The sequence below is a fragment of the Erigeron canadensis genome, chromosome 4, assembly GCF_010389155.1.
Source record: "Erigeron canadensis isolate Cc75 chromosome 4, C_canadensis_v1, whole genome shotgun sequence".
Taxonomy (NCBI): domain Eukaryota; kingdom Viridiplantae; phylum Streptophyta; class Magnoliopsida; order Asterales; family Asteraceae; genus Erigeron; species Erigeron canadensis.
The window spans coordinates 41,350,292-41,375,575 of record NC_057764.1 but is presented as its reverse complement, the minus strand read 5'-3'; the positions used below and the strand labels follow the sequence as shown (position 1 = coordinate 41,375,575).

At 34.0% G+C, this 25,284-nt stretch overlaps 5 protein-coding genes across 8 annotated transcripts; 3 read left to right on the top strand and 2 right to left on the bottom strand.

Moving 5' to 3' along the window:
* The first annotated feature begins 503 nt into the window (after positions 1-503).
* LOC122596530 (pentatricopeptide repeat-containing protein DOT4, chloroplastic-like) lies at positions 504-3,149 on the top strand. Its single transcript, XM_043769128.1, has one exon. The coding sequence runs from the start codon at positions 704-706 to the stop codon at positions 2,669-2,671; it is 1,968 nt and encodes a 655-aa protein (XP_043625063.1). The 5' UTR covers positions 504-703; the 3' UTR covers positions 2,672-3,149.
* A 68-nt stretch (positions 3,150-3,217) lies between these two features.
* LOC122596531 (spermidine hydroxycinnamoyl transferase-like) lies at positions 3,218-4,622 on the bottom strand. Its single transcript, XM_043769129.1, has one exon. It carries the CDS (start codon positions 4,615-4,617, stop codon positions 3,253-3,255), a length of 1,365 nt encoding a protein of 454 aa, XP_043625064.1. The 5' UTR covers positions 4,618-4,622; the 3' UTR covers positions 3,218-3,252.
* Positions 4,623-5,005: 383 nt separating this feature from the next.
* Positions 5,006-9,747, bottom strand: LOC122596398 (omega-amidase, chloroplastic). The gene is made up of 10 exons (XM_043768967.1): positions 9,458-9,747; positions 8,885-9,001; positions 8,496-8,720; positions 7,835-7,928; positions 7,545-7,619; positions 7,273-7,351; positions 6,945-6,960; positions 5,915-5,995; positions 5,695-5,777; positions 5,006-5,357 (listed from the first exon to the last, which is right to left on the bottom strand). The coding sequence occupies exons 1-10, from the start codon at positions 9,692-9,694 to the stop codon at positions 5,279-5,281; spliced, it is 1,086 nt and encodes a 361-aa protein (XP_043624902.1). The 5' UTR covers positions 9,695-9,747; the 3' UTR covers positions 5,006-5,278.
* A 7,159-nt stretch (positions 9,748-16,906) lies between these two features.
* Positions 16,907-23,485, top strand: LOC122597883 (methyl-CpG-binding domain-containing protein 2-like). 4 transcript variants are annotated; one of them, XM_043770464.1, is made up of 5 exons: positions 16,907-16,990; positions 20,672-21,358; positions 21,992-22,045; positions 22,409-22,581; positions 23,056-23,485. In XM_043770464.1, the coding sequence occupies exons 2-5, from the start codon at positions 20,691-20,693 to the stop codon at positions 23,229-23,231; spliced, it is 1,071 nt and encodes a 356-aa protein (XP_043626399.1). In that variant the 5' UTR covers positions 16,907-16,990; positions 20,672-20,690; the 3' UTR covers positions 23,232-23,485. The 4 variants fall into 4 exon arrangements, with proteins under 4 accessions (XP_043626399.1, XP_043626398.1, XP_043626396.1 ...); XM_043770463.1 differs by lacking the exon at positions 16,907-16,990 and adding an exon at positions 20,056-20,140; XM_043770461.1 differs by lacking the exon at positions 16,907-16,990 and adding an exon at positions 20,080-20,159.
* Positions 18,039-20,077, top strand: LOC122597882 (pentatricopeptide repeat-containing protein At4g19191, mitochondrial). Its single transcript, XM_043770460.1, has one exon. The coding sequence runs from the start codon at positions 18,107-18,109 to the stop codon at positions 20,054-20,056; it is 1,950 nt and encodes a 649-aa protein (XP_043626395.1). The 5' UTR covers positions 18,039-18,106; the 3' UTR covers positions 20,057-20,077.
* Positions 23,486-25,284: the final 1,799 nt, after the last annotated feature.

The window sequence follows — 25,284 nt, the reverse complement described above, 5'->3', positions numbered from 1 at the left end:
CAAGATGAAGAACGATATATATTTCCAAATTTATAAATAAAAATATACTAAGTAGAAGAATATTATGTAGTTTTTTTTTTGGAAAGTAAGAATACTATGTAGTTATTTCTCGAAGTGGATTATTTTAAAATATTCAATTAAACAATAACATATTGGAAAATAATACTGTAATATTTAATACTACAAGTTTATCACATTTATCTTTTGAAATATCTCGAATAACTTTTTACATCATCAATTATTAATATCACTCGACGTCTCATCTACCACCAACAGTCGCCTTCACCACCATACCGTCGCCGCCATAATCACCGCTGCATTGCGCGGGTAACTTGCTAGTAATAGTTTGTGTAAAAGGTTAAAGTCAGATTGTATGAGTATAATTTACGTCTCAAAATTTATTTATTTCACGGATGAAGCGTTTTATTCTTTCCATTTGGATCAACTATTCTTGCAAAATCAGAACATGTGATGATTGGAAGGTGCCGCTATTCATAAGACACTTCAAAAATCATAGGAAGGCCGTGTTCGACCTCGGGTAGCTTGCCATTAGGCAAAGAGTTTCATGGAGGGAGTGGAGTAAAGATTTTTTAAAGTACATGGACCAAAATGCAAAAAAGGAAACCTGGCCAATTCTATCATCACAACTGGATATGATTTGTTCATATATGCAAAAGCTAAAATCACAGAATCTGCAAAAGAAATGGATATGATTTCATCATCAACGCATTTTTTAAATGTCCTTGGAAATCTTAACAGACCCAAATCAAACTACAATTCAAGAATCTATGCATTGAAACTTAGTGAACCTGCATTGACCCACCAACTGTTTGATGAAATGCCTCACTCAAATGATTCTTTAGTATGGAACACTTTTATTCAAACCCATTTAAGAAACGCCGATTACCACAAGGCGGCGATGACGTATTGTGAAATGTTAACGCGTAGTGTCCGTCCTGATAGGCACACTCTCCCTCGAATGTTATCGGTTTGTAGACTATCTGGTAGCTTGTCATTAGGCAGACAGTTTCATGGGCAGGCAATGAAGTTGGGGGTGTGTAATGATATGTATGTAACTAGTGGTTTGATTGAAATGTATGGGAATCTTGATGGCATTGATGCTGCAAAATGGGTGGTGGATAATTCCGAGAGGAAGATGAGTTGTGTAGCTTGGACATTGTTGGTTAAGTTGTATATTAAGGAAAAGAAACCTTCTTTAGCTATTAAGTTGTTTAATGAGATGGTTAAGTTGGGTGTTGAGATGGACGCGGTTTTGGTAACTACAGCTATTAGTGCTTGCGTGCTTGAAAGGTCGCTGAAGGATGGTAGGAATGTTCATCAAACGGCTAGGAAACATGGGTTAGAGATGGACGTGTTGGTGAGTAATTCTCTTCTGAAAATGTACGTTGAATGTGGTAGTGTAAAAGATGCTCGTGAGCTCTTTGATCAAATGGCATCACGAGATGCCATTTCATGGACGTCCATCGTTCAAGGGTATGTGAAGAATGGGGAGATAAATGAAGGGTTGAAATTGTTCAGAAAGATGATACTTGAGGACAACATAAAACCGGACGTCGTAGCAATTTCTAGCATTCTTCCAGCTTGCGCAAGAATGGCAGCCCATAAAAATGGAAGGGAGATTCACGGCTACTTGATTAGGAATCAAATTCCGATGAATCTTAAAGTTGAGAATGCTTTGATAGACATGTATGCAAAATCAGGATGGTTGGAGTATGCTTCAATGATATTTTCAAGAATGAATTTCAAAGATATTATTTCGTGGACTGTGATGATATTAGGCTACAGTTTACACGGTCAAGGTAATATTGGAATTGATTTATTTCAGAAAATACCAACAATGGACATAGATGAGATTGGTTATGTTACAGCCCTTTATGCGTGTTGCACATCCCGCTTGGTTGAAGAAGGTATGCATTATTTCAAGTGCATAAAGTCACCTAAACTGGCACATTATGCTTTAATGGTTGCACTTTTATCTCGTGCTGGTAAATTCGACGAAGCAAGAGTCTTTATTGATGAACATGGGATATCGAGGCACACAGAGGTATTAAGAGCATTGATAGATGGATGCAGAATTCATAGGAATCTAACTACGGGGAAAAGATTAATTGAGAAGCTATGTGATTTAGAGCCCCTGATTGCAGATAACTACATTATGATATCAAATTATTATGCACAATATGGGAAATATGATATGGTTAATATGTGGAAAGAGACCATAAGGGACATGGATTTGAAACCAAAGGTTGCATATAGTTGGATAGAGCTTAGAAATAAAATTCACGTCTTTAAAACAGGGGATGTATCGCATCCAAGATCAGAGGGTATATATTGGGAGTTAGAGTGTTTGATGAAGACCTTTGAAAGAGAAGGATTACAATGGGTTCCAGATTTTAGTTTCCATGATATAGATGAAGAACGAGAGTGTATTCCAATTGGTCATAGTGAGTTGTTGGCAATTTCGTTCGGCTTGATTAGTACTAAAAGTGGAGCGCCTGTTCGTGTGACCAAGAATCTTCGTGTTTGTCATGGATGCCATGAGGCTGCAAAGTATATCTCTAAAGTAGTTAACCGAGAGATTATATTGAAGGATCCAAATCGTTTTCACCATTTCAAGAATGGCATTTGCTCTTGCCAGGACTTCTACTAGTTGGCTTTTGGGTGATTTATGTGAAATATATAACCTTGATATTGGTCAAAGATTGATCCAGCACGGTTTGGAGGGATGAGGAACAGCTGAAACAGTTAACTGCTGTGGTCCATGGCTGACCATGTGAGGCAAGGGTCTCGAGGAGCAGCTAGCATACTTGGTATGTAACAAAAACACTTTCAAGTTTTATTTCCTGTAAAATGATGTAGGTGGGATCTAAGGGGAGCACATTGAATGTCGATTGAGTTGTGGGTTCACAGCACGTAGTTGATCAATGTTGGTTGTGACGTGACATCTAGCGAGGCTGGGTATACAGAATCCCCATCTGGTTTTTGGAAATAAAAGTTGAACCAGAGTGAGCTCGATCTTGTTTAGGATGGTCATAGTAAATTTTGCATTTGTACCATATCAAAATAAATGAAACAAGTGTATCTGTGTATATATGTATAAGACTATGTACATACGTGTGCATTTTTAAGTGGTTTTGCCTGTAAATTTGCAAATGAAATATTTGTATCAAGTTGGGACATAAAAGTGTTGTATGCGTTTCCAATCAAATATAATGAAATGAAATAAGCAAATCAATCTTCTTCAATACTTTGATATAACACTCTTCTGAAATCCTCCATATGTCTGACCTGCAAACACAGAGCTAGAATCAACGACCCATCTCCTTCTTCCCCACGAAGAACCAAGAAATCACCATCTTCGGCATCGTCAGTGCCTGGACCAGTGAAAATCTCCTTTCCCCACCCAAAATCAATACCATACATTGGCAACGTTATCCAGCTGATTACACCCAGGTTTGGGTTCCCATAAAATGGCCCTTCATCATCTTTAGCCAAATGCAAATCTTGAAACTTTGACAAATCTTCCTGGTTCTTCAAGAAATCAATCACTGAATTCACAAACTCATCGTTCACCTTCTCAATTGCGTCTCGTATCTTGCTTGAAACATACCCTAACGTCTCTGAGACTATCTCACAGGAAGTCCCGGTGGCGATCATGTCAATGATGGCATTTCCAAAGTACTTATCCGGCAATGGTGGATTCATCCGGCTTCTAATGTCAATGCAAACACCAATTGAAGTTGGTTGCTCCGGTTCAAGATTACGAATCTTGCATGCTGTTCGCCATGCATGTGCTGTTACGACTTCATAACGTGTAAAATTACGACTGGATTTGGATTTTTTGTTTTTGTTAGCTTGGTGTTGTAGTTTTCTTACCAAGGTTTCAGTTAACTTCAACATTGTTACGGTGGTTTCCTTATTGCGTTCATTTTCATTGCTAGACTGACCTAGAAGGTTTGGTGGAGGACTACTTTGTGCATGTTGTTCAATACTTTTGTTAAAACTTGTCGCCGGAGGATCACCAGCACGCAAAACTTTTCTGTCAAGATAGGGGGGTGGACCCAATGGTTCCCCACGACAAACTCTGGCCCATTCTGACAGAAAATGAAGCGCGCTTTGCCCGTCCACGACAACATGTGATATACAAAACCCCAAAGACCATCCTCCACATTGAAATCGTGTAACTTGTAAAAGCAACAATGGCATTTCTTCAAGGGATGTATGGCGATAATCTACACTGGGAATAAGTTGATCAAAGATCGGATGCCGCATGAAATCATCTAAGTCGGCTAGTTTTACATCTGCATAAGCTTCAGTGAACTGTACACCGGCCGCATTACAGTTGAGTTCCAGACGGCCACCAGCGGTAGAAACTAGCCGACCAGCTAGAGGGTAGAAATGGACAAGCGTGGTGGCGACAGAATTTATTAGGGTTTGTAGGAAACTCTTCCAGTTCTCAGAGGATCTGGCATAGAAGTAGATAGTAGGGACATGTGTGGTCATACCCGTCTGGTCTAGTTCAGATAATGCAATCCGACCAGACCATGATTGCTGGGATGGTTTGACCATGGAAGGAGGGTTGGTAGTGACTCTCATTTTGATTGAAGAAAGAATGTCTTAATGTTTTAAACTATTTATAAACGAAAACAGGGAAGTGGTCATTAGAATGGTGTGAAACTTGAGTTACGGCAGAAAGAAAGGAGCATGGTTTTTAATTGTTTAATCTTCCATGAATAGAGATAGTTCATTACTCTAAGCCTCTAAGGCAGATAGTTTTAAAACTTTAACCTGATCTACAAATCAATTTATGTAACTTCTTGTAATTTTATCAGAAAACGCAACCAAAGAAATGTACAAAACTTCGCTCTTTTGTGTCGAAAAATTCTCTATTTTGTCTGCTCTTGTAATGCAACATAAGAGCGTGCTCCATACGTTTGGCCGTTAGCCCGTTAGGATAAGTTTCCAATGTTCCATGCCAGTAAAATATACAAAATTTCAATAGACATTGAACTCTTTTCTCAGAAACCATTTGAACAATCATATCCAACCATTTTAGCAAACAATCCCCCCACATTAATGTGCTATTGGGGATCCAGCATTTGCAAAGAGCCCACATCTAAGTCAACAGAGGGAAATTAATTGCTAACAGATAAAAAACAACACGAATGTAATCAGTTACAACACACTAGTTGTTCAGATAGGCTACATGGATCAAAGCTCCGATGATCAGATATGGCCCATAAGATACCTGAAGCATTCATTGAGAATTTAACCTTTGAACATCAACCAAGTTGTAAAGGTCACCACGGCGTTGCTTCTGTAGTGGGAGATTCATCCTGCACGTTTAGAAGCAGATTATTCTGAACAGTTAACGGTGGATGTGGCATAATAGGTGGAGTGGTGGGTTTTGTTACGCGTTTCAGAGGGGAAATGGGTAAATCTTACTATTTTAGTGTCTCAAATGATCACAAAAGTATGTTCTTTCAAGAATAATCAAAACTTTTAAATAGAGAAGATTAGGAGCTTTATCAATCAATTAATTAAAATATACATTGGGAGCTTTCAGCTTGTCCAACCCATTTTCATAAAGGCTATATCTTTTAGTTTACAATTCGATCTATATATCCATAAAAAGGGTCAAAATTGCACTACGTCGTAGTAGTAAAGTCTTACCTTCTAAGATCTAATTGTGAATAATCAATTTCAGATATGATGGTTGCCTCTTCGTGTTCTGTAGTAGCCAATACCTCTCCAAACTGTGGCAGATGATATTACTTCATGTTAAACCATTGATATAAAACACTCTTTTCATTCATACAATAACACAAATCACCCATATACAACATATAGAAGATTGTTTATGGAACTTTGAAACTGAAGATGAGAAACTTACTGGTCCAACAAGGGTCGAATGACCCCAGGCCACATACCCAGCTCCAGCTTCTCGAGCAGGAGAGCAAGTTGCTACATATAACTGTCACAAAAATTATACTCCGTAGTATCTAATATTTGAATGAAGAACTAAGAACTAAATATAGTACTGGTAATGCACTAATGCATGAAAACTAGAGGTGGCACACCAAGAAGGTTGAGTAGCAGACTAACAGGTCAAAATGGGTTAAAGATTTTACAGGTTACAATGAGTCCGGCTGGCTTGAACTGAAACACTTCACTGTAAGTTTTTATGCAAATAGTGTGTCAAGTAATAATAATATTACTTCTGAAAATAATCTTCCTTTATTGAATAGAACAATTATAGATGTTTTATGCATGAGAAATATATTTTGGCTGACTTTAGGCCCATTTCCTTTGCCAGTTTGACCTGTTAGTCATTAGAGATAAACCCAAACTTTGACCAGTTATAGATAAATGGGTTGAAATTATGGGACGTCTTATGTAGTTGACGATATTTAATCAGAAAAAATGGTATCATCCAAGATATTGGCATACCACACTATTGTACTAGAACGCATTGTAAATTGTCCATCTCAATAAACTAAATTGACTTCTTTTAGTTTAAATCCTACATAGTTCAGTTCTATGTGTTTCCAATCATATAACTGAATACGTGCAACACATTATTATATATTATAATTGTAACTTTAAGATCATAAATCAAACTAATCAATATTTTATAACAAACGCAATGTATCAATTGACAAATTTTAAGTTTTACTTATAAAGACTTAAAAAAGCAAAAAGTAGCTCTTGTGGCATTAATCTTATGTGTTTCTTACTTTTGCATATTTTGTTAAAAATAATTTCTGTTAACTAATAGTCATTTACATTATCCACTCAGAACACTAATCAGCATTCAGTTTTCATAATTTAGTAATTCCAGACAGGCTTCTAACCAATTCAGACCTTTTCCTCGGTCAATTTCAACAAATAGTCAGAACTTACAGACAGAGCTAGTAGCATACCTGATTATCAGCCGCCCTGCATATCAAACAAAGAAGTAAGGGAACCACAATAGATAAAATTTATCGTTTAAAGGTGAAAAAAAAAACATCATACAGATTACAGAGATACAACTTGTAATCTTTTTCACAAAAATACACCAATTGAAAACTGAAAAAAAAGTTCAAGTTTCTCAAGGTACAAAATTCCAATCATACATGCTAACTAAAATTCTTTCCATCAATATATTCTTTAACCTAGAAAGTCATAACATAATGCAAGTAACAGGCCTAGAAAATAGTAAGAAACCATGAAACATAGATGAGTAAAAACTAACAAGATTCAACATACCTTGCCCTTTGTAGTAACTCCCAATGCAGTGGACCAGTAGTCATGTTGAAGGCCCCAGGATAACAAAGTAGGTGAGCGCCTAATAGAACATTAATTAAAAATGAAGCAAGGTAAAATTTTATAGATTTTGAACTTAACGATTTAATTCTGTTAATAATCTATCTGACTGGTGTACAAAGTTTTGTTGAAAGATATTCCTAGTATGACTATTTTGGCACGCAACAACATATTATCTTAATGCAAAAAATAGAAGCTTGTGAGTTTAAGCAAACCTCTAGCTGCATATAGCATGGCCAATTCCTGAAATCGGATGTCATAGCAGATACCAATGCCTATGCGTCCTACATCTGCATAAAATTTGGAATGAGGATCTCATTAATTCAATAAATAATATTCCAACATACAATGACAACATATAAGGAGATTTGAATCCGCCCACATAAAACTAGTAGCAGAAGTGTCATGAATAACTAACTATTGTGCTATGAGAATCCTATGTTATCAACATCAAGTCTCAACTAGATGCCTTGATACACATGTGCAATATTAATTATTAGCAAACCTGTATCCACAACAGTAGGAGTTTCTCCAGCAGTCAGAGTCTTTGACTCCTCAAATGTAATCTTTCCAGGAATATTGATATCAAAAAGGTGTATCTGTCATGCAGTCATATCAAACTGCTTATCAGGATTTTGTCTACAAACAATCATGAGCCATCATAACGTATGCTACAAAACCCTTCTATAACTTAGTAAATAGTATCTGCTAAAGCAATTTGATTATCATTCCTATTTTAAATCACAACTCAAATTGTGATCATGATGACCTCAATAAATATACATATGACAGGACTAATTAGTAAAACATAATACATATCTCTGCACTGAGTAATTAAAACTTTGTCCATCTTCCGGAATGAGATGGTGTAATTAAAGTTCGCATTGAGAATAGACCAAATTTAGACCCAGAGGTGGCAAAATGCGCAGGTTGGGTAAGGAACCAACATACAGAAAGTATATTATATTAGTTTTGATCTAATTTTAACATATAGCGATTTCTGAGGTTCTATAGAGTTAAAAGACATGTTTGAGCCATTGTCACCAATTCTTTTTAAGCAAAATCTTTACTTTGGACTATTTGACTCATTAGAGATAAAACATAACCCAAATTAACACATTCACCAGTCAAAGATATGTACTTGCCACCTCAAATTACGACATTACCTTTCTGTGTTTCGCTTTCAGCTTTCCTTCAGTATCAAAAACGCAACATGTATTGTACAGCTTGTCCCCACATCTTTCCGGTATAGACCCACCAACTATCGTGATCTTCAAAGAACGAGCAACGTCGGACAACATTGCAGTTGAAGGAGATGAGTCTTTCCCAGCATCAATGTCCTCCGCATACACAGGGAAGCTCTCATTAGCATACGGACTGTTCCATATTTCCTGACATGGGAGATCAAGATTATGCAACTTGTTAAGCTTTCTAAGCTGACGCAAACTGTGAAGTAAATTAACAAGCAAAGAAAAAAAAATGAGATAGCATTAGCCCTTGTGTTGAGTACTTGGACATAAAGAAAAAAATAGTAAAAGTTGATATAGAAAATTACAGGCAGAAGAACAAGTTTGGCGCCCTTTTCTGCTGCATCCTCGATTGCTAGACGAGCATGGCGAATATTTCTCTCCTTGTCTGCTGTCACAGACAACTGACATAATCCAATCTTGAACTACAAAACGAAGGCAACAGAAGATGAAAAAAATACATCACTACATAAGCCAATAAAGTATCCAAATTGAGTTTAAAAATTACTTTTGTTCATGGATACCAAAACAATGCCAATATCGTATAACCATAAGAAAATGTACGCACAAGTTCCAAATCATGATTATATACAAGTATTCCCAACACAACAAAAGGTTCAATTCTAACTGATTAACATAATAAGGCCAGTCGGCCAGATTCTAATTCTATTCTAGAAAGAGTAAAATACTCGACCACTCGCAATCTCAATTATGTAAAGGATACATGTTTGCAATTACATACTGTGGATGTATATTTCAAAACGACAGTTGAATATATTTCCAAGCACATAAAAAGTGACGTCATCACAGATTACAAGTCATATAGAGGAGGTTAGATACATACAATTCTCGTATAAAGAATAAGAAGTAAAAATGGAAACCTTGGAGATAGGAGGGAGGGGCAAATCAATGGCAGGCGGAACCCTAGCTTTCTCAGGACTATGTGATGACGCCATAATCGATACTGATGATGAGGCACGAGTGATTATATTATTATTAACTGGAATTTTGAAGTTGCGTAGCGGTGGTAGAGGTGTGGAGCGAGCGACGGCGGATGATGATCGGAGAGTAGAGAGAGAAGAGGTGGAAAAGAAGGAGGAAATTGATCCACTTCTCATCTCATTTCTTACCGTCTATCACTGGGTCGGGGTGAATTGAAATTCACTCGCTCACTTTACTCACTACTACTATTATTTTCTGAATGAATATCTTTTATCATTATTTGATTTGTTGACCAATAATTAATTCTTATTTTTTTTATTTATTCTTTCTAAACATGTAATTAATTAATATATATATTAAAAACAAAGGTACAGAAATGCGTGTAAAGAATAGTAACAGGTCATTTTATTTGTTTGGGCCCATTTCCATTTTCTTAATGGGTTAACTTCATTTTATTTTGGACCCATCTTATATTCTTAATTTTGGGCTTGACAAATTATATTTTGATCTTTTAAATTGCTTCTAATTTGTTTACAAAGATTACTTATTTTAATTACATATTATTATTTTTTAAATTTGTAACATTTTAAAGATTATCTCATGTTATTACAAGTGAATTATTACATAGTATATATACAAATAACAGTAGGGTGTATGTTTTGAATATATACACCTAACCATCTCCGAAAAATTTGTTTGCAATACTTATTAGTTTCAATGTTATTTCGGTTGATGTTTTATTATTATGGATTATTTTTGTTTCACTTTCTATTTTCAATGATTTGAGAAGTTAGCTCTAATTATGTTTGTATTATTATGTTTCTATTTTTATTTTAAAAATTCTACTTTTATACTTATTATCTTTTAGAATTTATCTAATATATTAAACTGTAATAAAATTTTACTGTCGATTTTTTCAAATTTATAATTGCTTACTTATTAAAAAATCAATATCAACTCAGGTTTTGAGCTATATAATGTTTCTAAAAGCATGTAATAATTTTTATACAGTACGGAACACAATAAATATAATGTCTCCCGGGGCAACGCCCGAGTAACATATCTCGTATATATATTAAAAACAAGTCTCGAAAAACGTGTAAAAAATAGTATACTTTTTATTTTTTTTTATTTTCACCACATAAGTTTCAATCTTTACATTTTTAGCACTAAACTATAATACTTTTTAGTAAACTTTTTGTTCTATTTATTTTCACTACAAAACTTTCAATCTTTACACTTTTATTTTTTTTTCTTTTTACTTTCACTACAGAAGTTTCAATCTTTACACTTTTAGCACTAAATTATAATACTTTTTAGTAAACTTTGTATTCTTTTTATTTTCACCATAATATTTTAACTCTTTACACTTTTAGCACTAAATTTTCATAGTTTTTAATTTTTCTTTCATTTTAAGGTACGGGAAAGTGTGTACAGAATAGTATATTTTTTTTTTTTTTTCACCACAATAGTTTCACTTTTTACACTTTTAGAACAAATCTTTTATAATTCTTAGTAAACTTTTTAATCTTTTTATTTTCATCACAATATCTTAACTCCTTACACTTTTAGCACTAAATTTTTTATACTTTTTGATAATCTTTTTTTTTAACTACAACATTTTAATCTCTTACACTTTAGCAACAAACTTTTTAACACATATATTAAAAAGAAATGTACGGGAAAAGTTGTAAAGAATAATAAACTTTCTATTCATTTTATTTTCATCACAACATTTTAACCCCTTATACTTTTAGCACTAAATTTTTAAAACTTTTGCTTTTCTTTTATTTTCACCACAACATTTAAGTCTCTTACACTTTTAACACTAAACTTTTACGCGAACGACTTTCACTTTCACACAAAACTTTTACAGTTCATTTTTTAACTGACAAATGTCAGTTTTTAATAACTTGAAGAGTTAATTGCAAGAATCATCCCTGTGGTTTGTCCACTTTCATGGTTTACGTCCCTCTCCATTAATTTTAGTGAAATTGGTCCAAAGTTCATACTTTTATTGCATATTACATCCCTTAGTCCAATTCTGTCAATTTATCTCCGTTAGAATCTATCACATGTCATTCACGTGTGGACATTTTGGTCTTTTTACACAAGCAAGGACCATTCTTGCTTAAAAAAAAGACATTCTTATAGCTAAAAAATAAAATAAATAAATAAACATAAACAAATGTATTCTTTTTTAATCCAATTGTCATCATCAGTCATCACCTACAAATGTCAATCATACACTTCAAATCTAAAACAAAAAACTCATTATGCATATAAAAAATTATGGGTAGTGATTAATATTGTCACTAGGCACAAGAAAAATTGCAATGGCTTGTGTAGATACAGACGTAACAAAAAGAGAATGTCAATTACCTAGTTTCAACAGAAGAAAGAGAACTACGTGAACAAAAAGTACAAATCAAAACTTAGACAAGGTCGTTCTCCTAGTGGTGGTGGTGTTGCTTTTTTGTTTGAATGACAGATGGTAGTGTTTGTGTAAAGGTTTCAACTTTCAAGTGGTATTGGACCTTCTTTCTAAAAAACATTGACAAAAAAATCCATTAGATCCCCAAATTAACAATCGATTATTTCTAAAAAACATTAATCAATCAAACCAAAACACAAACCACAGTTGCTTCACGCCACCGATCCCAAACACACACCACCACAGTTGCATGACCGGAGTTAGAGTGGCGATAGTGGGGCATGCCACATCACAGTTGCTTCCCACCACCGAACCCAAAACACACACCACCGCATGAGACCACCACCAAACCCATCATTTTTTACCCATAAGATCTCTTATTTATTTATTCACTTCCATTTCTTGGATGTATATTTATGTATTAAGGAATCAAATTTGGGGAAATTATTATTAGTATTGGAGGGATGGGATGGTTGGGGCAATAAGATTAGGATTGTGGTTGTTTGCGGTGGTGAAAATCGATGGTTGTAGGATTTGGATTTTGTCTTTTTTCTCACAATGCATGTGTGTTTTCTTTAAAACTTGAAAGTATCTGCAGACAAGTTTTAAGAGGTATGTTTTTGTGAAAAATAAATAAACAATTATAAATATAAGTATTATATTATAATTTATAAAGATGCAAGAGTGGTCCTACTTGTGTAAAAGACTAAGATGCCCTCATGTAAGGGTCTCGTAATGCGTTTTAACAGAGATACATAGACGGAAACAGACTAAAGGATGTAACATGCAACAAAAGTATGAAGTGTGGACCAATTTCACTAAAATTAATGGAGAGGGATGTAAACCACGAAAGTGAACAAACCATAGGGATGATTATTGTTGTTAACTTTAACTTGAATAATACATGTTTTCTTTAAAAAGTTTATGGCACATTATCTCTTAAATAATATTTTTTTTCTAAATCGTTAACAAATGTGATGTCTCCTGGGGCAACGTCCGGGTGACATATCTCGTTAGACAACTATATATCAGGTATTCGCACAACGAACCGACAAATAGTGAATTCAAAATAGGAAGAATCCATGGATTGTATATTTTTCTAGTGTCAATATCCCATTTTTTGGGATAGTAAATTAGAAATAAGCTCTTAATGGAAAGACGAAAAAACATAAAAACAAATTGAAATATAAGTATGTCAATTTTAGATAAAAAAAAATTTATAATCGGCAAAATCTAGAGCATTAGTAATTGCTATGAGTTGAACAAGGTGGAAATGTAACCACCACCATTAGGTGGGTTGGTGTGAACAAGGTGAGTGTGTTAATCTAGGAAAATGCATGATTTTTTAAATTGTTTTTCTATTTATTTATTTTATTGATTTTTAGAACGTGTAAAGTAAAATTTTTAAGGATTATGGTGTCGGAATGTAACAAACTATGACTCAATAGTTATGTAATGTAGTGACCTTTTAAACTTACTATCTGATGTAAGTACCTTCCATTTTTGTTCTTTTAATGTATCCAACCAGGTAACATCCTATTTGTAACCGGTAATTTCACGTTTAGCGTAAGAAAGAATAAGGATTAAGGCACCGAAGTGTAACCAACTATAAGCAAATGGTTGTGACCTACGAAAGTGTTAAATTGATATAAGAACCTCTCTGTTTTGTTCACTCGATGTATGCTACCGTGTTACTCCGACGACTTTATACCTGGTCATCTTCTCCGGATAATTTCCGATACTATCTTCGGTAACAACAACTTTTTCTGGAGAGCAAATGTGAAACTGTAACTCAATGTCTAACTTCAATCTCGAACACAATTCAACACTAAATATAGATATATGCATATATACATTTATTGATTTTAGAACACGAATCAATAATAATGCTATAACTTCCATTTCTAAACTTTGAAACTAGATATAGAATGATGTATATATATATTTATAAACGCACTGTACGTAGCTATGGTCCCATTGCTTCCTCTTCGAGAATAAATCCCAAAACTTGTTCCTAAATTCAGTTTAATTTTATTTCTTTCACTTTTTGATGGTGACAAACCCCAACTCCCAAATCGGACTGTGTGATGATCATCCCATCATCGTTAACCATAAAGATCCAAACATCCCATGCCCACCTCTATCAAGATCCAACAAGATTGGTTTACAATAGGGTAAAAACTGGGGATTTTGACGGATGATGACGATGGTGGTTGTCTGGGTAGCGGCTGACATTTGTTTTTTTTATTTGTGGCTGTCAAGGGTGGCACATGTTCAGCTGTGGAGACGATGGAGAGATTGTCGCACCTCTTGAATAGAAGAAAAAATGAGACCGAGACCACCCAATACAACCTCGTCGGAGTCTAAGACCATCCACCATCCATCTCGTCGGAGTTTACAACTCACTACCGTAACCATGACCGTGTAACAGGTCAACCGGTACATGAAAAAAACAAAAATGAGAGGTTCTTACAACAGATAGCCAGTTTTAAAGATCACTGCATAACATAACCATTAGGTCATGGTTGGTTAGACTCTTGTGCCATAATCCCAAAGTAAAATTAACATTGTTACCGGCTACTTGTACAACAGGTAAACCGGTACATTAAAAGAACAAAAATGGAAGGTACTTACATCATGTAGCCAATTTAAAATGTCACTACATTACATAACCATTGAGTTATAGTTTGTTAATCTATAATATTCATTAATATTTTACTTGTATATAGTTTATTAAAATATTATACAATATGGTGGGTTAGTAAGTACACATGATATTAGTATCATTTTTTAGTTATTTAGGTGAAATGTCAGTGGCAAGACAGTCTCCTAATGAAGGGGTTTGAGCCTTATAATTCTAAATTCGGATTTTGGATGAAGCAATGGTTTACCCTTGTTAATTGTCGTGCATTCGGGCGAATTAGTTAGAAACTTCCCCCATCAGGTATTTAAAATAGGCATTTCTACTTCGAGAGATCTCTCTAACGCGCACCCAGTTAAGACAACGTATGATAGACCCCCTGTTATCGAATCGCAATACAAAGTTTTAAACGAAATTCACCTTTCAAAAAATATCATTTTTTTATGAAAATAATGAGATTGTGGTGTGGTAAATGGTAATAAACTACTAATAACCATAGTTGTCAAACTCGTATGAGCTGAGTCAAAATTAAGTGAAAACGAGACGACTCGATTGATGACTCAGATTTGCCACAGACTCGTAGCATGACTCGTGTTTTGTTGTGTGAATCTGTCCGAGTCATGTTCCAAATCACGAGTCACAAAATAATTTTTTTTTTTTAAACAACTCCTTTACATACTTTTAAATTATTTTATTTTAATAATGTTTTATATTTTTAGCTTAATATATCAATACAATGCTATATATATATATCTACAATAAAAACTTATATATAGTTATAAAATATATATTATCAAATATCCTGACACTTACGATTCAAGTCACGTTTTGAGTCATGAATAAAAAAAAAATAGATTTTGAGACGAGTCAAAAATACCGAGTCGATAACTATGCTAATAACATGGTAGTTATAGTTTGGTGTTGCAGCATTAGCATAATAGCATTAGAGTATAGGAAAACTTGTTGTATCTTATACCTCATTAATATATATATTAAAAACAAAGTGTTGGGATTTGTGTAAGAGTAGTAACTTTAATTTTCTTTTTTTAGGCCCCACATATCAATTATTTTTTGCAAAAGCATATTCAACAACCAAGGTTTATGGGGTCTCACCGTTAAACAGCGTTGGAGGGTCGTTAGCTTGAGAGGAAAAATTACTCTATGGGACTAAGGGGTTCCTAGGCATCTACCCTTTTTTCCCATTATTTTTTAATTATAACTTTTAACTTACATTTTTTATATGCTTAATTTTTTTCCTCATTATACATTTATTATTTTTGTAAATTATTTTATTTTATTTTTTTAAAATACATTTACATCAAAAACTTTAACCTCTTATATTTTGTACTAAGGATTCCATTTAGGGATGGCAACGGGACAAATATTGTCGGAGATCTCAACCTCATCCGCGTACTCGATTTCCACTTGTAATCCTCATCCCCGTCGGGGAATTAGGTTACATCCCCATACCCATCTCCATCGGGTTTCGGGGATACCATTTTGAATGAACATAAACTTAACATAGTAGAAGATAAGTAGAAGAATGTATATTTCGACACTTTTTACTATATATAAACTAATATATATGTTAGGTAAATGATTAATAAAGTATAACATATAAAAAATATTAAACAAAAGCTCTAAACTTAAAAATGATTATAATATATAGGAAAAAACATAAAGTGATTCTAATAAATATATATATATATATATATATATATATATATTGTTTTCGGGTTCGGGTGTGAGGATCGGGGATTTACGGTTCCCCGTCCCATGCCCATCGTGGAATAGAACTATATCCTCATAGCCGTCCCCATCCCCGGTCAACTCGGAGATTCCCCGGTCAAATCGGTGCGGGTATCGGATTCTCCATCGGGTACAAATATTTTTGCCATCCTTAATTTCATTTTAAATTGTAGACACCCATTAAACCCTTTTTTATTTCCATACAAACTTTTTAAGGGAACATGTATTTTGGTTAGCAAATGGTAGAAAGAAATTAATATATCAACGTCATATTTTTTCTATTATTATTTGTATTATGATCGTAACACATTTTGTCATTCTTATAAGAGCGTTGTTTCTGCATCATATTTAGATAATTTTTTCAAAAGAAAGACATCCACAAACATAATGTCTTTCAGGATAATGCCCGGTTGACACAGGAGGTTGTGTTTAAAATAAGAATATCAGGTTGCGTTTAAAATAAGAAAAGAAACCAACATATTTCGTTTTCCTCGTTCCAACTCCCAACTACGTACAAAGCAGACCAAACAGCAAAACAAAATAAAACCCCACTACCATACATAAATACATCCAATCCAACATTCTCCAAATCTTCTTTCTCCCATATGTCTCTCTCTTAGATATCTTTTTTATTTTATTTTTCCCTTTGTAAGTATTCTCCCTCCCCTTATCCAACAAATCCCTGCTTAAAGAATATACTATACTATATATATATATACAGTCTTTATTTTTATTACTCTAAAGTATGGAAACTGTTGTTCTTTATGTTCTATATATATTTATTGCTATGCCATTTTCATTATAAAGATCATTTAATGTTTGATTATTGTTTATGAAAGCATGTAATTTTAATGTTGTTATAAGCAAGACTCTGACTTACTGCATATTCTTTAAGGATCTGACATTATTCATAGTTCAATTACTCATGCAAGACTTTCCAAGATTTTTTACTTCAATTTTCTGGGTTTTATTTGTTACCAGTAATTGAAGTGATAGACAAAATTGGTAAAAAAAGAAAGAAAAGAAAAAGAATTGTATCTTTTTTGTTGACAAAATTGGTAAAAAAAAACATTGTACCTCTTTTTGTGTGTTCATATAGTAAGAGGAAGAATTAGGGAATGTTTGTTAGTAGGGTTGGTATATCAAGGGCTGAGATGAAAGCAATAGAGAATCCAATGCATGACATCTAATATCTTGGTTACTTCATTTAAAAACATCGTCTTAGATATACATTTGAGGACCCCACAAAATATAAATGCTTTATACATGTTTTATTAATAATTTTTGATACTGTTTAGGGTTATGGCCTATGGGCATTATAATTATAAAGAGATTGATATTATTTGATATAGGTTTCAATGTTTTATAAGTGTTATATTAGCATATACAGTTGAGTGTTACGTTTGATAAATGAGTGTGCTAAGAGAAAACGTGTATATACATATAGATATAAGAAAAAGTATTTCTCCGTTTTGGATGGTTGATGAGGTCGAATAGGTTTTCTTGTGGTTTCGATCGTCGGTTTTAGTGTTAAACAGGGTGTTTGGTGACATTGCATTTTTAGTGATTGTCACATGGAATAATCAAATAATCAGTTCTAATAAAACTGACGACACGAGATAGTCGGATAGTGTTTAGATGATTATTTTTTTTTGTAGTTGTTATAACTTTGTTTTTGTTTTATTTTAGTGGTGGTTTAAGGTAGGGGCTAGTTTTTATTTTTTTCTAAATTTGGATTTGCAGAAAACTTGATTTTTGATTACAATGATAAAGGAAAAACTCTCTTTGATTTCCCACCAACTTTCGAACCTCTCAACGGTTACTCAATGGAACTACACCCTCCGAGAAGCTATAGACCAAACCCGATATCAAAAAGCTCTATTTCTCTTTTGTCAAATGATACAAAAGAGTTTAAAACCTGACCATTATACCTTCCGAATTGTTGCAAAAGCATGTGGGAAACTTAATAATATACGTCACTCTAAAATCATTCATGCCCACATCGTAAAATCGCCATACATTGAAGATAGATACGTGCAAACTGCAACGATGGATATGTATATAAAGTGTGACCAATTAAACACCGCACATAAGGTGTTTGATAGAATGCCTCAAAAAGACACTGCTACTTGGAATGCATTGCTCTCGGGGCTAGTACAGTCGGGTGTCGTTGATCAAGCTTTGTTACTTTTTAAGCAAATGAGAATTGAAGGATTTCAACCTGATTCGGTCACCGTGATTGGGATATCACAGTTGATCACGGGTAGGGAAGGTGTTGGGCTTGTGAAAGCTATCCATGGTTTTGGGATCAAAATTGGGGTAGAAGTAGATGTTTCGGTTTCCAACACTAGGGTTTCTTCTTACGCAAAAGTTACGGACTTGGAGTCGGCAGAGAAGGTGTTTTCTGAGATTAGTCCATGCTTCATTACGGTTGTTTCATGGAATTCTATGATAGCAGGATATGCTTATTTTCACAAACATATGAAGGCTGTTAGTTTCTACAAAAAGATGCTTTATGCTGGATTTAGGCCTGACTTAAGTACCAATCTTAACTTGCTTTCTTCAATTAGCCAACATGGATCACTTTTTAGTGGTAAGCTGATCCATTGTCATGGTATCAAGATGGGTTGTGATTTGGACATATCTATATGTAATACCCTAATTTCCATGTACTCTAAGTGTAACGACCTTGATGCTGCAAGACACATATTTGACAATATGTTGGATAAGACTTGTGTTTCATGGACGGCTATGATCGGCGGGTATGCTGAGAAAGGTGATTTAGATGAGGCGTTGACATTATTTGACTCTATGCAAGCCACTGGTTTAAAACCTGATTTAGTTACCGTACTTAATCTCATTGCTGGTTGTGGAGAAATGGGAGCACTTGAGATTGGAAGATGGGTTAGAAACTTTGCAGTTTCAAACGGCTTTTCAAGTAATTTAATGGTCTTGAATGCTTTGATAGACATGTATGCAAAATGTGGAAGCTTAGAAGAAGCTCGTGAGATCTTTAATGAGATGTGTGAAAGAACTATTGTGTCATGGACTTCAATTATTTCCGGGTGTGCTTTAAATGGAGAATTTGAAGAAGCTTTGACACATTTCTATCATATGTTGGAGTTGGGACTAAAACCAAACCACATAACATTTCTTGCTGTTTTTCAAGCTTGTAATCATGGAGGTTATGTAGAAAAAGGATGGGAGATTTATGATCTTATGACTAAAGTGTACAAAATTATTCCAGGATTAGACCATTATTCTTGTATGGCGGATCTTCTTGCACGTGGAGGTAGGATTAATGAAGCTTTAGATTTTATTCAAAAAATGCCTATGAAACCTGATTTTGGCACATGGTCATCGTTGCTGAGTGCTTGCAAAATCCATTGTAATGTGGAAATTGGTGAACTCGCGGCTCATCATCTTTTTGAAATGGACCCACAAGCCGCAGCCCCTTATGTAGAAATGGCTAATATTTATGCATCAGCAGGATGGCGGGATGGAGTTATGGATGTTAGAAGATTGATGAAACACAATCAAGTAATAAAGTACCCTGGAAAAAGCATTGTTCAAGTCAATGGAAAGAGTTATGAGTTTACCGTAGAAGATCGGTGTCATCTTAATGGAACAGTTGTATATGAAGTTTTAGATGGTTTAGGTCTACAGTTGAAAGAAGAATTGGATTTATTAACATTACAAGATGTTTTACCATGACAATGAGCTTGGTTTGCAGTTTCTCTTGATTCCCATACACCAGAGTACAAGTTAAGAAAAAGAAAGAAAGATCATTATAGAAAAGTAGGAAGAGAATCACTTGGTATTTATGCTTCTAGTTATATTTAAAAATATATATGAATTACTTGGTATATATGTATGATGTATCTGGTTATTGAAGATATAGGATGGCTTCTCACAACCGTAACCTGTGATTATTCACCTTGAATATATGTGATATACTCTAGGGATAAAAATTTTTAAATTCACATTGAGACATCAGGGCATAAATTTGAACTAGAAGTCATGTCCTATGCCTGTTAGATAGATAAAAGAGACACAATAATGTGCAAAAGCAAATTCCTCTTCTTTAATACGGAGTATTAGAAGTATGTGCTTACCGTATTTATCTTTTCTGTATATGAACTATAAGTTGATTATAGCCATTTAAATTATAGACTTGTATTATACACAACGGCGTAGAAAGGAAAACCTATCATTGCAAAAGGCAACCTTCCTGATAATTTTATATTTACAAATATACATGTTTCACTTTTCTTGATATGAAACGATCGTCATTATCTGAGTTATTTAATCATTGTTCTCTTTCTGTAGGAATTTCAGGTCTAGCCCGATGCAGGCTTGTGGTACTGAACTTAGTCTTAGGGTGAATGGGGGCACATGTGAAGTTGTTGGTTCTGCTATCCCTAGTCATCAAGCTAGAATAAAGGAAGAGCCTAATGACATGCATGATTTTTATTCTCTGCCAATGAGGAATAGGAAGAAAAAAGATCACGAAAACGTCAACACTTCATTTCACATGGACCTAAGCAACTTCAATGACAATTATATCAACTTATCCTCCTCTGAATCAGAAGATGAAAACACCCCATTTTCTGATGATTCCCAGAAACAGTTGGTACTTTATGATCCTTCTGTTAATGGTGAAGACCCAGTTGCATCTGTCCCACTTCCGATTTCGTGTCGACCTCCGCCACTTTTTCCAAGAGTACTACCATCTATAGGTGCTTTTACGGTACAATGTGCTAGATGTTTTAAATGGAGACTTGTTCCGACCCAAGAGAAATATGAGGAAATACGGGAGCACATTACAGAAAACCCATTTGTGTGTGAAACAGCGCTTGAGTGGCGCCCTGATGTTTCATGTGATGATCCCGCTGATATTGAGCAAGATGGAAGCAGACTTTGGGCCATTGATAAGCCCAATATAGCACAACCCCCTTCTGGGTGGCACAGAGAACTAAGGATCAGGGGCGAAGGAAGCTTAAAGTTTGCTGATATGTATGAATCTTTTCAGGTTTCCTAGAGGTGGCTAAATGGGTCTAGGTTTAGATGGGCAACTTCTCTCAGGATGGGTTGACTTGGGTTTACCTGAGATACTTCGTGTCCAAAAATTTCAACCAGTTTTATAATGTAGGGTTATTTTATTAATTATGATTATCAATTTATCACAACAGTTAGTTAATAAAACAGATTCGAGTCAAAACGGGTAATTTTGTGCACGGGTTGGAGCTGACCCAAAACACTTGTTATTTCCTTTCTAAACTAAAAAGTATTTCTATAGATAATTAGTGTGGCAAATATGATTACAAGCCACAATATCACAACGAGAATATAAATTTTTGATTAAAATGACTTTGGATATTCTATCCTTTAAAAGCTTTGATTTGGTCTGACTGCCTATCCAATGGGCTATTTCCTTAAAACCATTGTGTATCTTACCCTTAGAGATAGAACATACCTATAATTGAGCTATTCAAGAACATATAAATGGTTCGAAATTGCCACCTCTTTTTGTTTTTTTTTTTTTTTGCTCTACTTTGGTTATTTGTATTCTTTTAGAGAGGCTAATAAAGCTTTTATGATAATTTGTTATTTAACTAATTTTCGTGGTTTTTTTTCTATGGTAATCAGATATTATACATCACCGACAGGTTCTAAACTGCGATCAATACCTGATATTGAAAAGTAAGCTCTGTAACCATTTATGTTTGATGCTTCATGATATGATACTGTTCATTAGGTACATCAAAAGGGTACTTTTTACACTAAGTTAGAGTGAAGGTACATAAAAGCACTCTTCAATTTCTACGCTAAATCGACACGCTATCTTAGTGTGATAAATAGTAATTGCCAAGTTATACCCAATTTGGTGTAACACTATTCATCTTACTTTTCATGTATATAATTAAAGTTTTTTGTTTTTTTTATTACATTTTAAACTTAAATATTTAGTATATGCATTGGAAAAAAACTTCAATGCAAGTATTTTTTAAAAGTTTCCTTCTTTGAAGTAATCTAGTGTACATATTGGAAATTCTTGTTCTACAGGTACTTGTTTAAGCATCCAGAATATGTGGCACAAGGGGTGACAACTGCACAATTTTCTTTTCAAACTCCAAAACCATTACAGAAGAACTATGTGAGAAAGCGTACTGCTCGTGTGGCAGCTGTGCCAGATGGTAATTGGGTGTGGATGCCCAGTTCTTTTAAACCTTTCCCAGGTTAGAGTCTTAGAGAGCTCTTCTGCAGATGTATTACTCTAATATACGTGCTACATGTGGCGAGCTGGGTAATGGGTCTAAAACTCTAAATGACTAAATGGGTCGGATCAAATTGGTAGTTTTTTTTATACAGGAGTTAATCGAAACACTTTTTTGTCCTAATGTCACATGTGACAATAGCTATATTTATTTCAATGTAATCTGCTTGTCTAAAAAAATATTCTATGATGTTAAATAAATTAAACGTGCACTTCGCCCTTATTTGACCCATGTTCTTTTTAAGCTTAATATTTTCTTACCCACCTGTCCTTTTAGAGAGAACATAATCTGAACTGAGTCTATCAGACTTGAATAGGTCGATATTGCCACCTCGCTGCAACTTTTTTCGCATCTTCTTTTCAGTACCTCAGCATGATTAGTAGATATGGGTTTAGGTGATTACTTGTAAGTGATTTTTTTTTTTTGTTGTTGCAGAAAGTCCACTGGCATTACCAGATCCAGAGCAGAACACAAATTTGCAGCTCGGTATGCCAGGGTTCTCTACTCCATGTACGTCCAGTCCTGTGAACCCCTCATCAAAGAAGCCAAGGAAATCTCCAAGTAATAGGAGACACGGTTTCAATATGACATATAACTATCATGAAATGTAGGCTTGGAAACATGGGTCAGTATTAAAACCAAAACCACATAATTTTGGTATTTGTTTGGAGGATAGGTGTCTTACTGTCCTGTAAACAAATTTATGTGGAATCAGCCGACTTTTAGCTATGAAAATAGGTTATTTAGGTCACTGGGGAAAGATGATGCCATATTATTGATAGTCCTCGTTGGAAATGGATATCAGGATATGGAAAAATGAATCATGTTATCAATATTACATTTCAATGTTGCTCCCTTGATCTGATGTAGTTTCCCATATAGTCTACGCCTCTACGGTATTGTGTCTTACTGGATTGATTTTTGTGGGGTGGGGGTCCTATAAGCTTTTTTTTTTTTTGCAGGCCAAGATGGGTTAAACACGAAACACCCATTGTTAAAGTGTTTAATTTAGTAATAGGATTAAATGTTATTACATAGTTATATAGTCTTTAATAAAAGTGACCTGTTAAGTTGTCTGCATTTAAGTTGCGTAGTATGTGGCCCTTTAACTTGTTTGTTTTATTTTCTTATTAGCTAATATGTGAAAGGAAAATGCCCAGTTGACATGTTAAAAATAGAATATAATCTAAATCTACCCATATATTGACACCTCCGTCTTGCTAAAACCCCATGTATGATTTGCTTGAATATGTCAAAGGAACCTTTCATTTTCTCTCAACTTTTTTCGGTTTAAAGTTTCATGCTGAGTTACGTTTGATCGAGGAATAGAACAAGACTCAGTTTTGGGACAAGTGCTTTTATACGGTGATCATATAGCGCTTGTCATTAATGTATATGGTTCGTATGCTACATATCTTTTTGGGATCAAACTGATATGATTTGTTTTATTAATTTGAAAGCGCTTTCTGGAATATTATGTTATTTTGACTTCAAAAAGTGAATATAGCAGCAACAAAAAATAAAACTAAAAAGAGGTGGTCAAGAAAGTACATAAGTTGCCAAAGGCTAACAAGAAAGGGCCTTGCAACCACTCAAGATGGACCACTTTGTTTAGAATTAGGCCTGTTATTAGGGATATGTAACTCTCATAAATTACTCTCTCTTAAAAAAGTGTCGTTTGTTACTACGTAACTTGTGGTTATTTAAAGCGACACACTATAAACATGAAGATAAATCATTGATTACAATAAACTTTATATGGATAGAGCGAACCCATTACCCATAGTCGTATTCACTTCCATTTTTATTCTATTGAATTTGTTTCATCTCTATCTCTTCTTCTAAGACAGTTGAACTAATGACTTATTAACCAATCAAATCACTCAATTTCAAATTAACTTTCGCATATGTCATAATTTAAATAACTATAAATTAAAAATTCTAATAATCATTATCCATATATAATATTATATTAGTATTTATATTAATTTATAGAAAAAGTTTCATTAATTTATATTTTTTTTCCCTAATCATTAATTTACACTTTTTAACCCTGAATACTTAATTTATACTTATTTTCAGCCATCAACTTGAAAAGATTTTTTAAAAATCTTTTTTAAAAGTTACAAAAAGTATTTATATTTAACTTTTTAAAGTTAGAATTGTCACTCAAATCAAGAGTCTTAATTGTTATCAGATAATACGAAAACAATCGTAATTGTTATCTAATTATCATAGGACATGTGATTGAAAATAAACCTATTCGTGTTATGGGTCCACATCATGATCAAATACATATACTTGAATGTCAAGTACATGATCACAAGTATGTTTATATTTTAATCTTAATTAACTTCCATAATAATATATTTTAATCTTAATTAAATTCCATACTAATATCATATTATAAGTACAATTGGTTTTAAAAACAACTATAATGGAGAAGTTATTGTAACATATGTCTTGCGGAATGATTAGACAAACAATTTCATCAATATGTCTCAGCTAATAATGACTGTGACGAATTTGTGATTATTGTACTACAATTTGCAAAATATAACACTTGGAACCATATATCTTCAAAATTATAAACTTTTATGAATTAAATGCATGAAAATCTAATATTGATAATATTGTAAATCTCGTATCCAGTATTAGACACGG

What these genes read in the sequence shown, in the direction of transcription:
- LOC122596530 (XM_043769128.1), top strand. Translation starts at nt 704, where the DNA reads ATGGATATGATTTCATCATCAACGCATTTTTTAAATGTCCTTGGAAAT.
- LOC122596531 (XM_043769129.1), bottom strand. Translation starts at nt 4,617, where the DNA reads ATGAGAGTCACTACCAACCCTCCTTCCATGGTCAAACCATCCCAGCAA.
- LOC122596398 (XM_043768967.1), bottom strand. Translation starts at nt 9,694, where the DNA reads ATGAGAAGTGGATCAATTTCCTCCTTCTTTTCCACCTCTTCTCTCTCT. An exon ending in TCCTACTGTTGTGGATACAG is followed by an intron (nt 7,620 to 7,834) that starts GTTTGCTAATAA and finishes AATTTTATGCAG; the next exon opens with ATGTAGGACGCATAGGCATT. An exon ending in ATTCGACCCTTGTTGGACCA is followed by an intron (nt 5,778 to 5,914) that starts GTAAGTTTCTCA and finishes CATCTGCCACAG; the next exon opens with TTTGGAGAGGTATTGGCTAC.
- LOC122597882 (XM_043770460.1), top strand. Translation starts at nt 18,107, where the DNA reads ATGATAAAGGAAAAACTCTCTTTGATTTCCCACCAACTTTCGAACCTC.
- LOC122597883 (XM_043770464.1), top strand. Translation starts at nt 20,691, where the DNA reads ATGCAGGCTTGTGGTACTGAACTTAGTCTTAGGGTGAATGGGGGCACA. An exon ending in AGCTTAAAGTTTGCTGATAT is followed by an intron (nt 21,359 to 21,991) that starts GTATGAATCTTT and finishes TATGGTAATCAG; the next exon opens with ATATTATACATCACCGACAG. An exon ending in TTCTTTTAAACCTTTCCCAG is followed by an intron (nt 22,582 to 23,055) that starts GTTAGAGTCTTA and finishes TTGTTGTTGCAG; the next exon opens with AAAGTCCACTGGCATTACCA.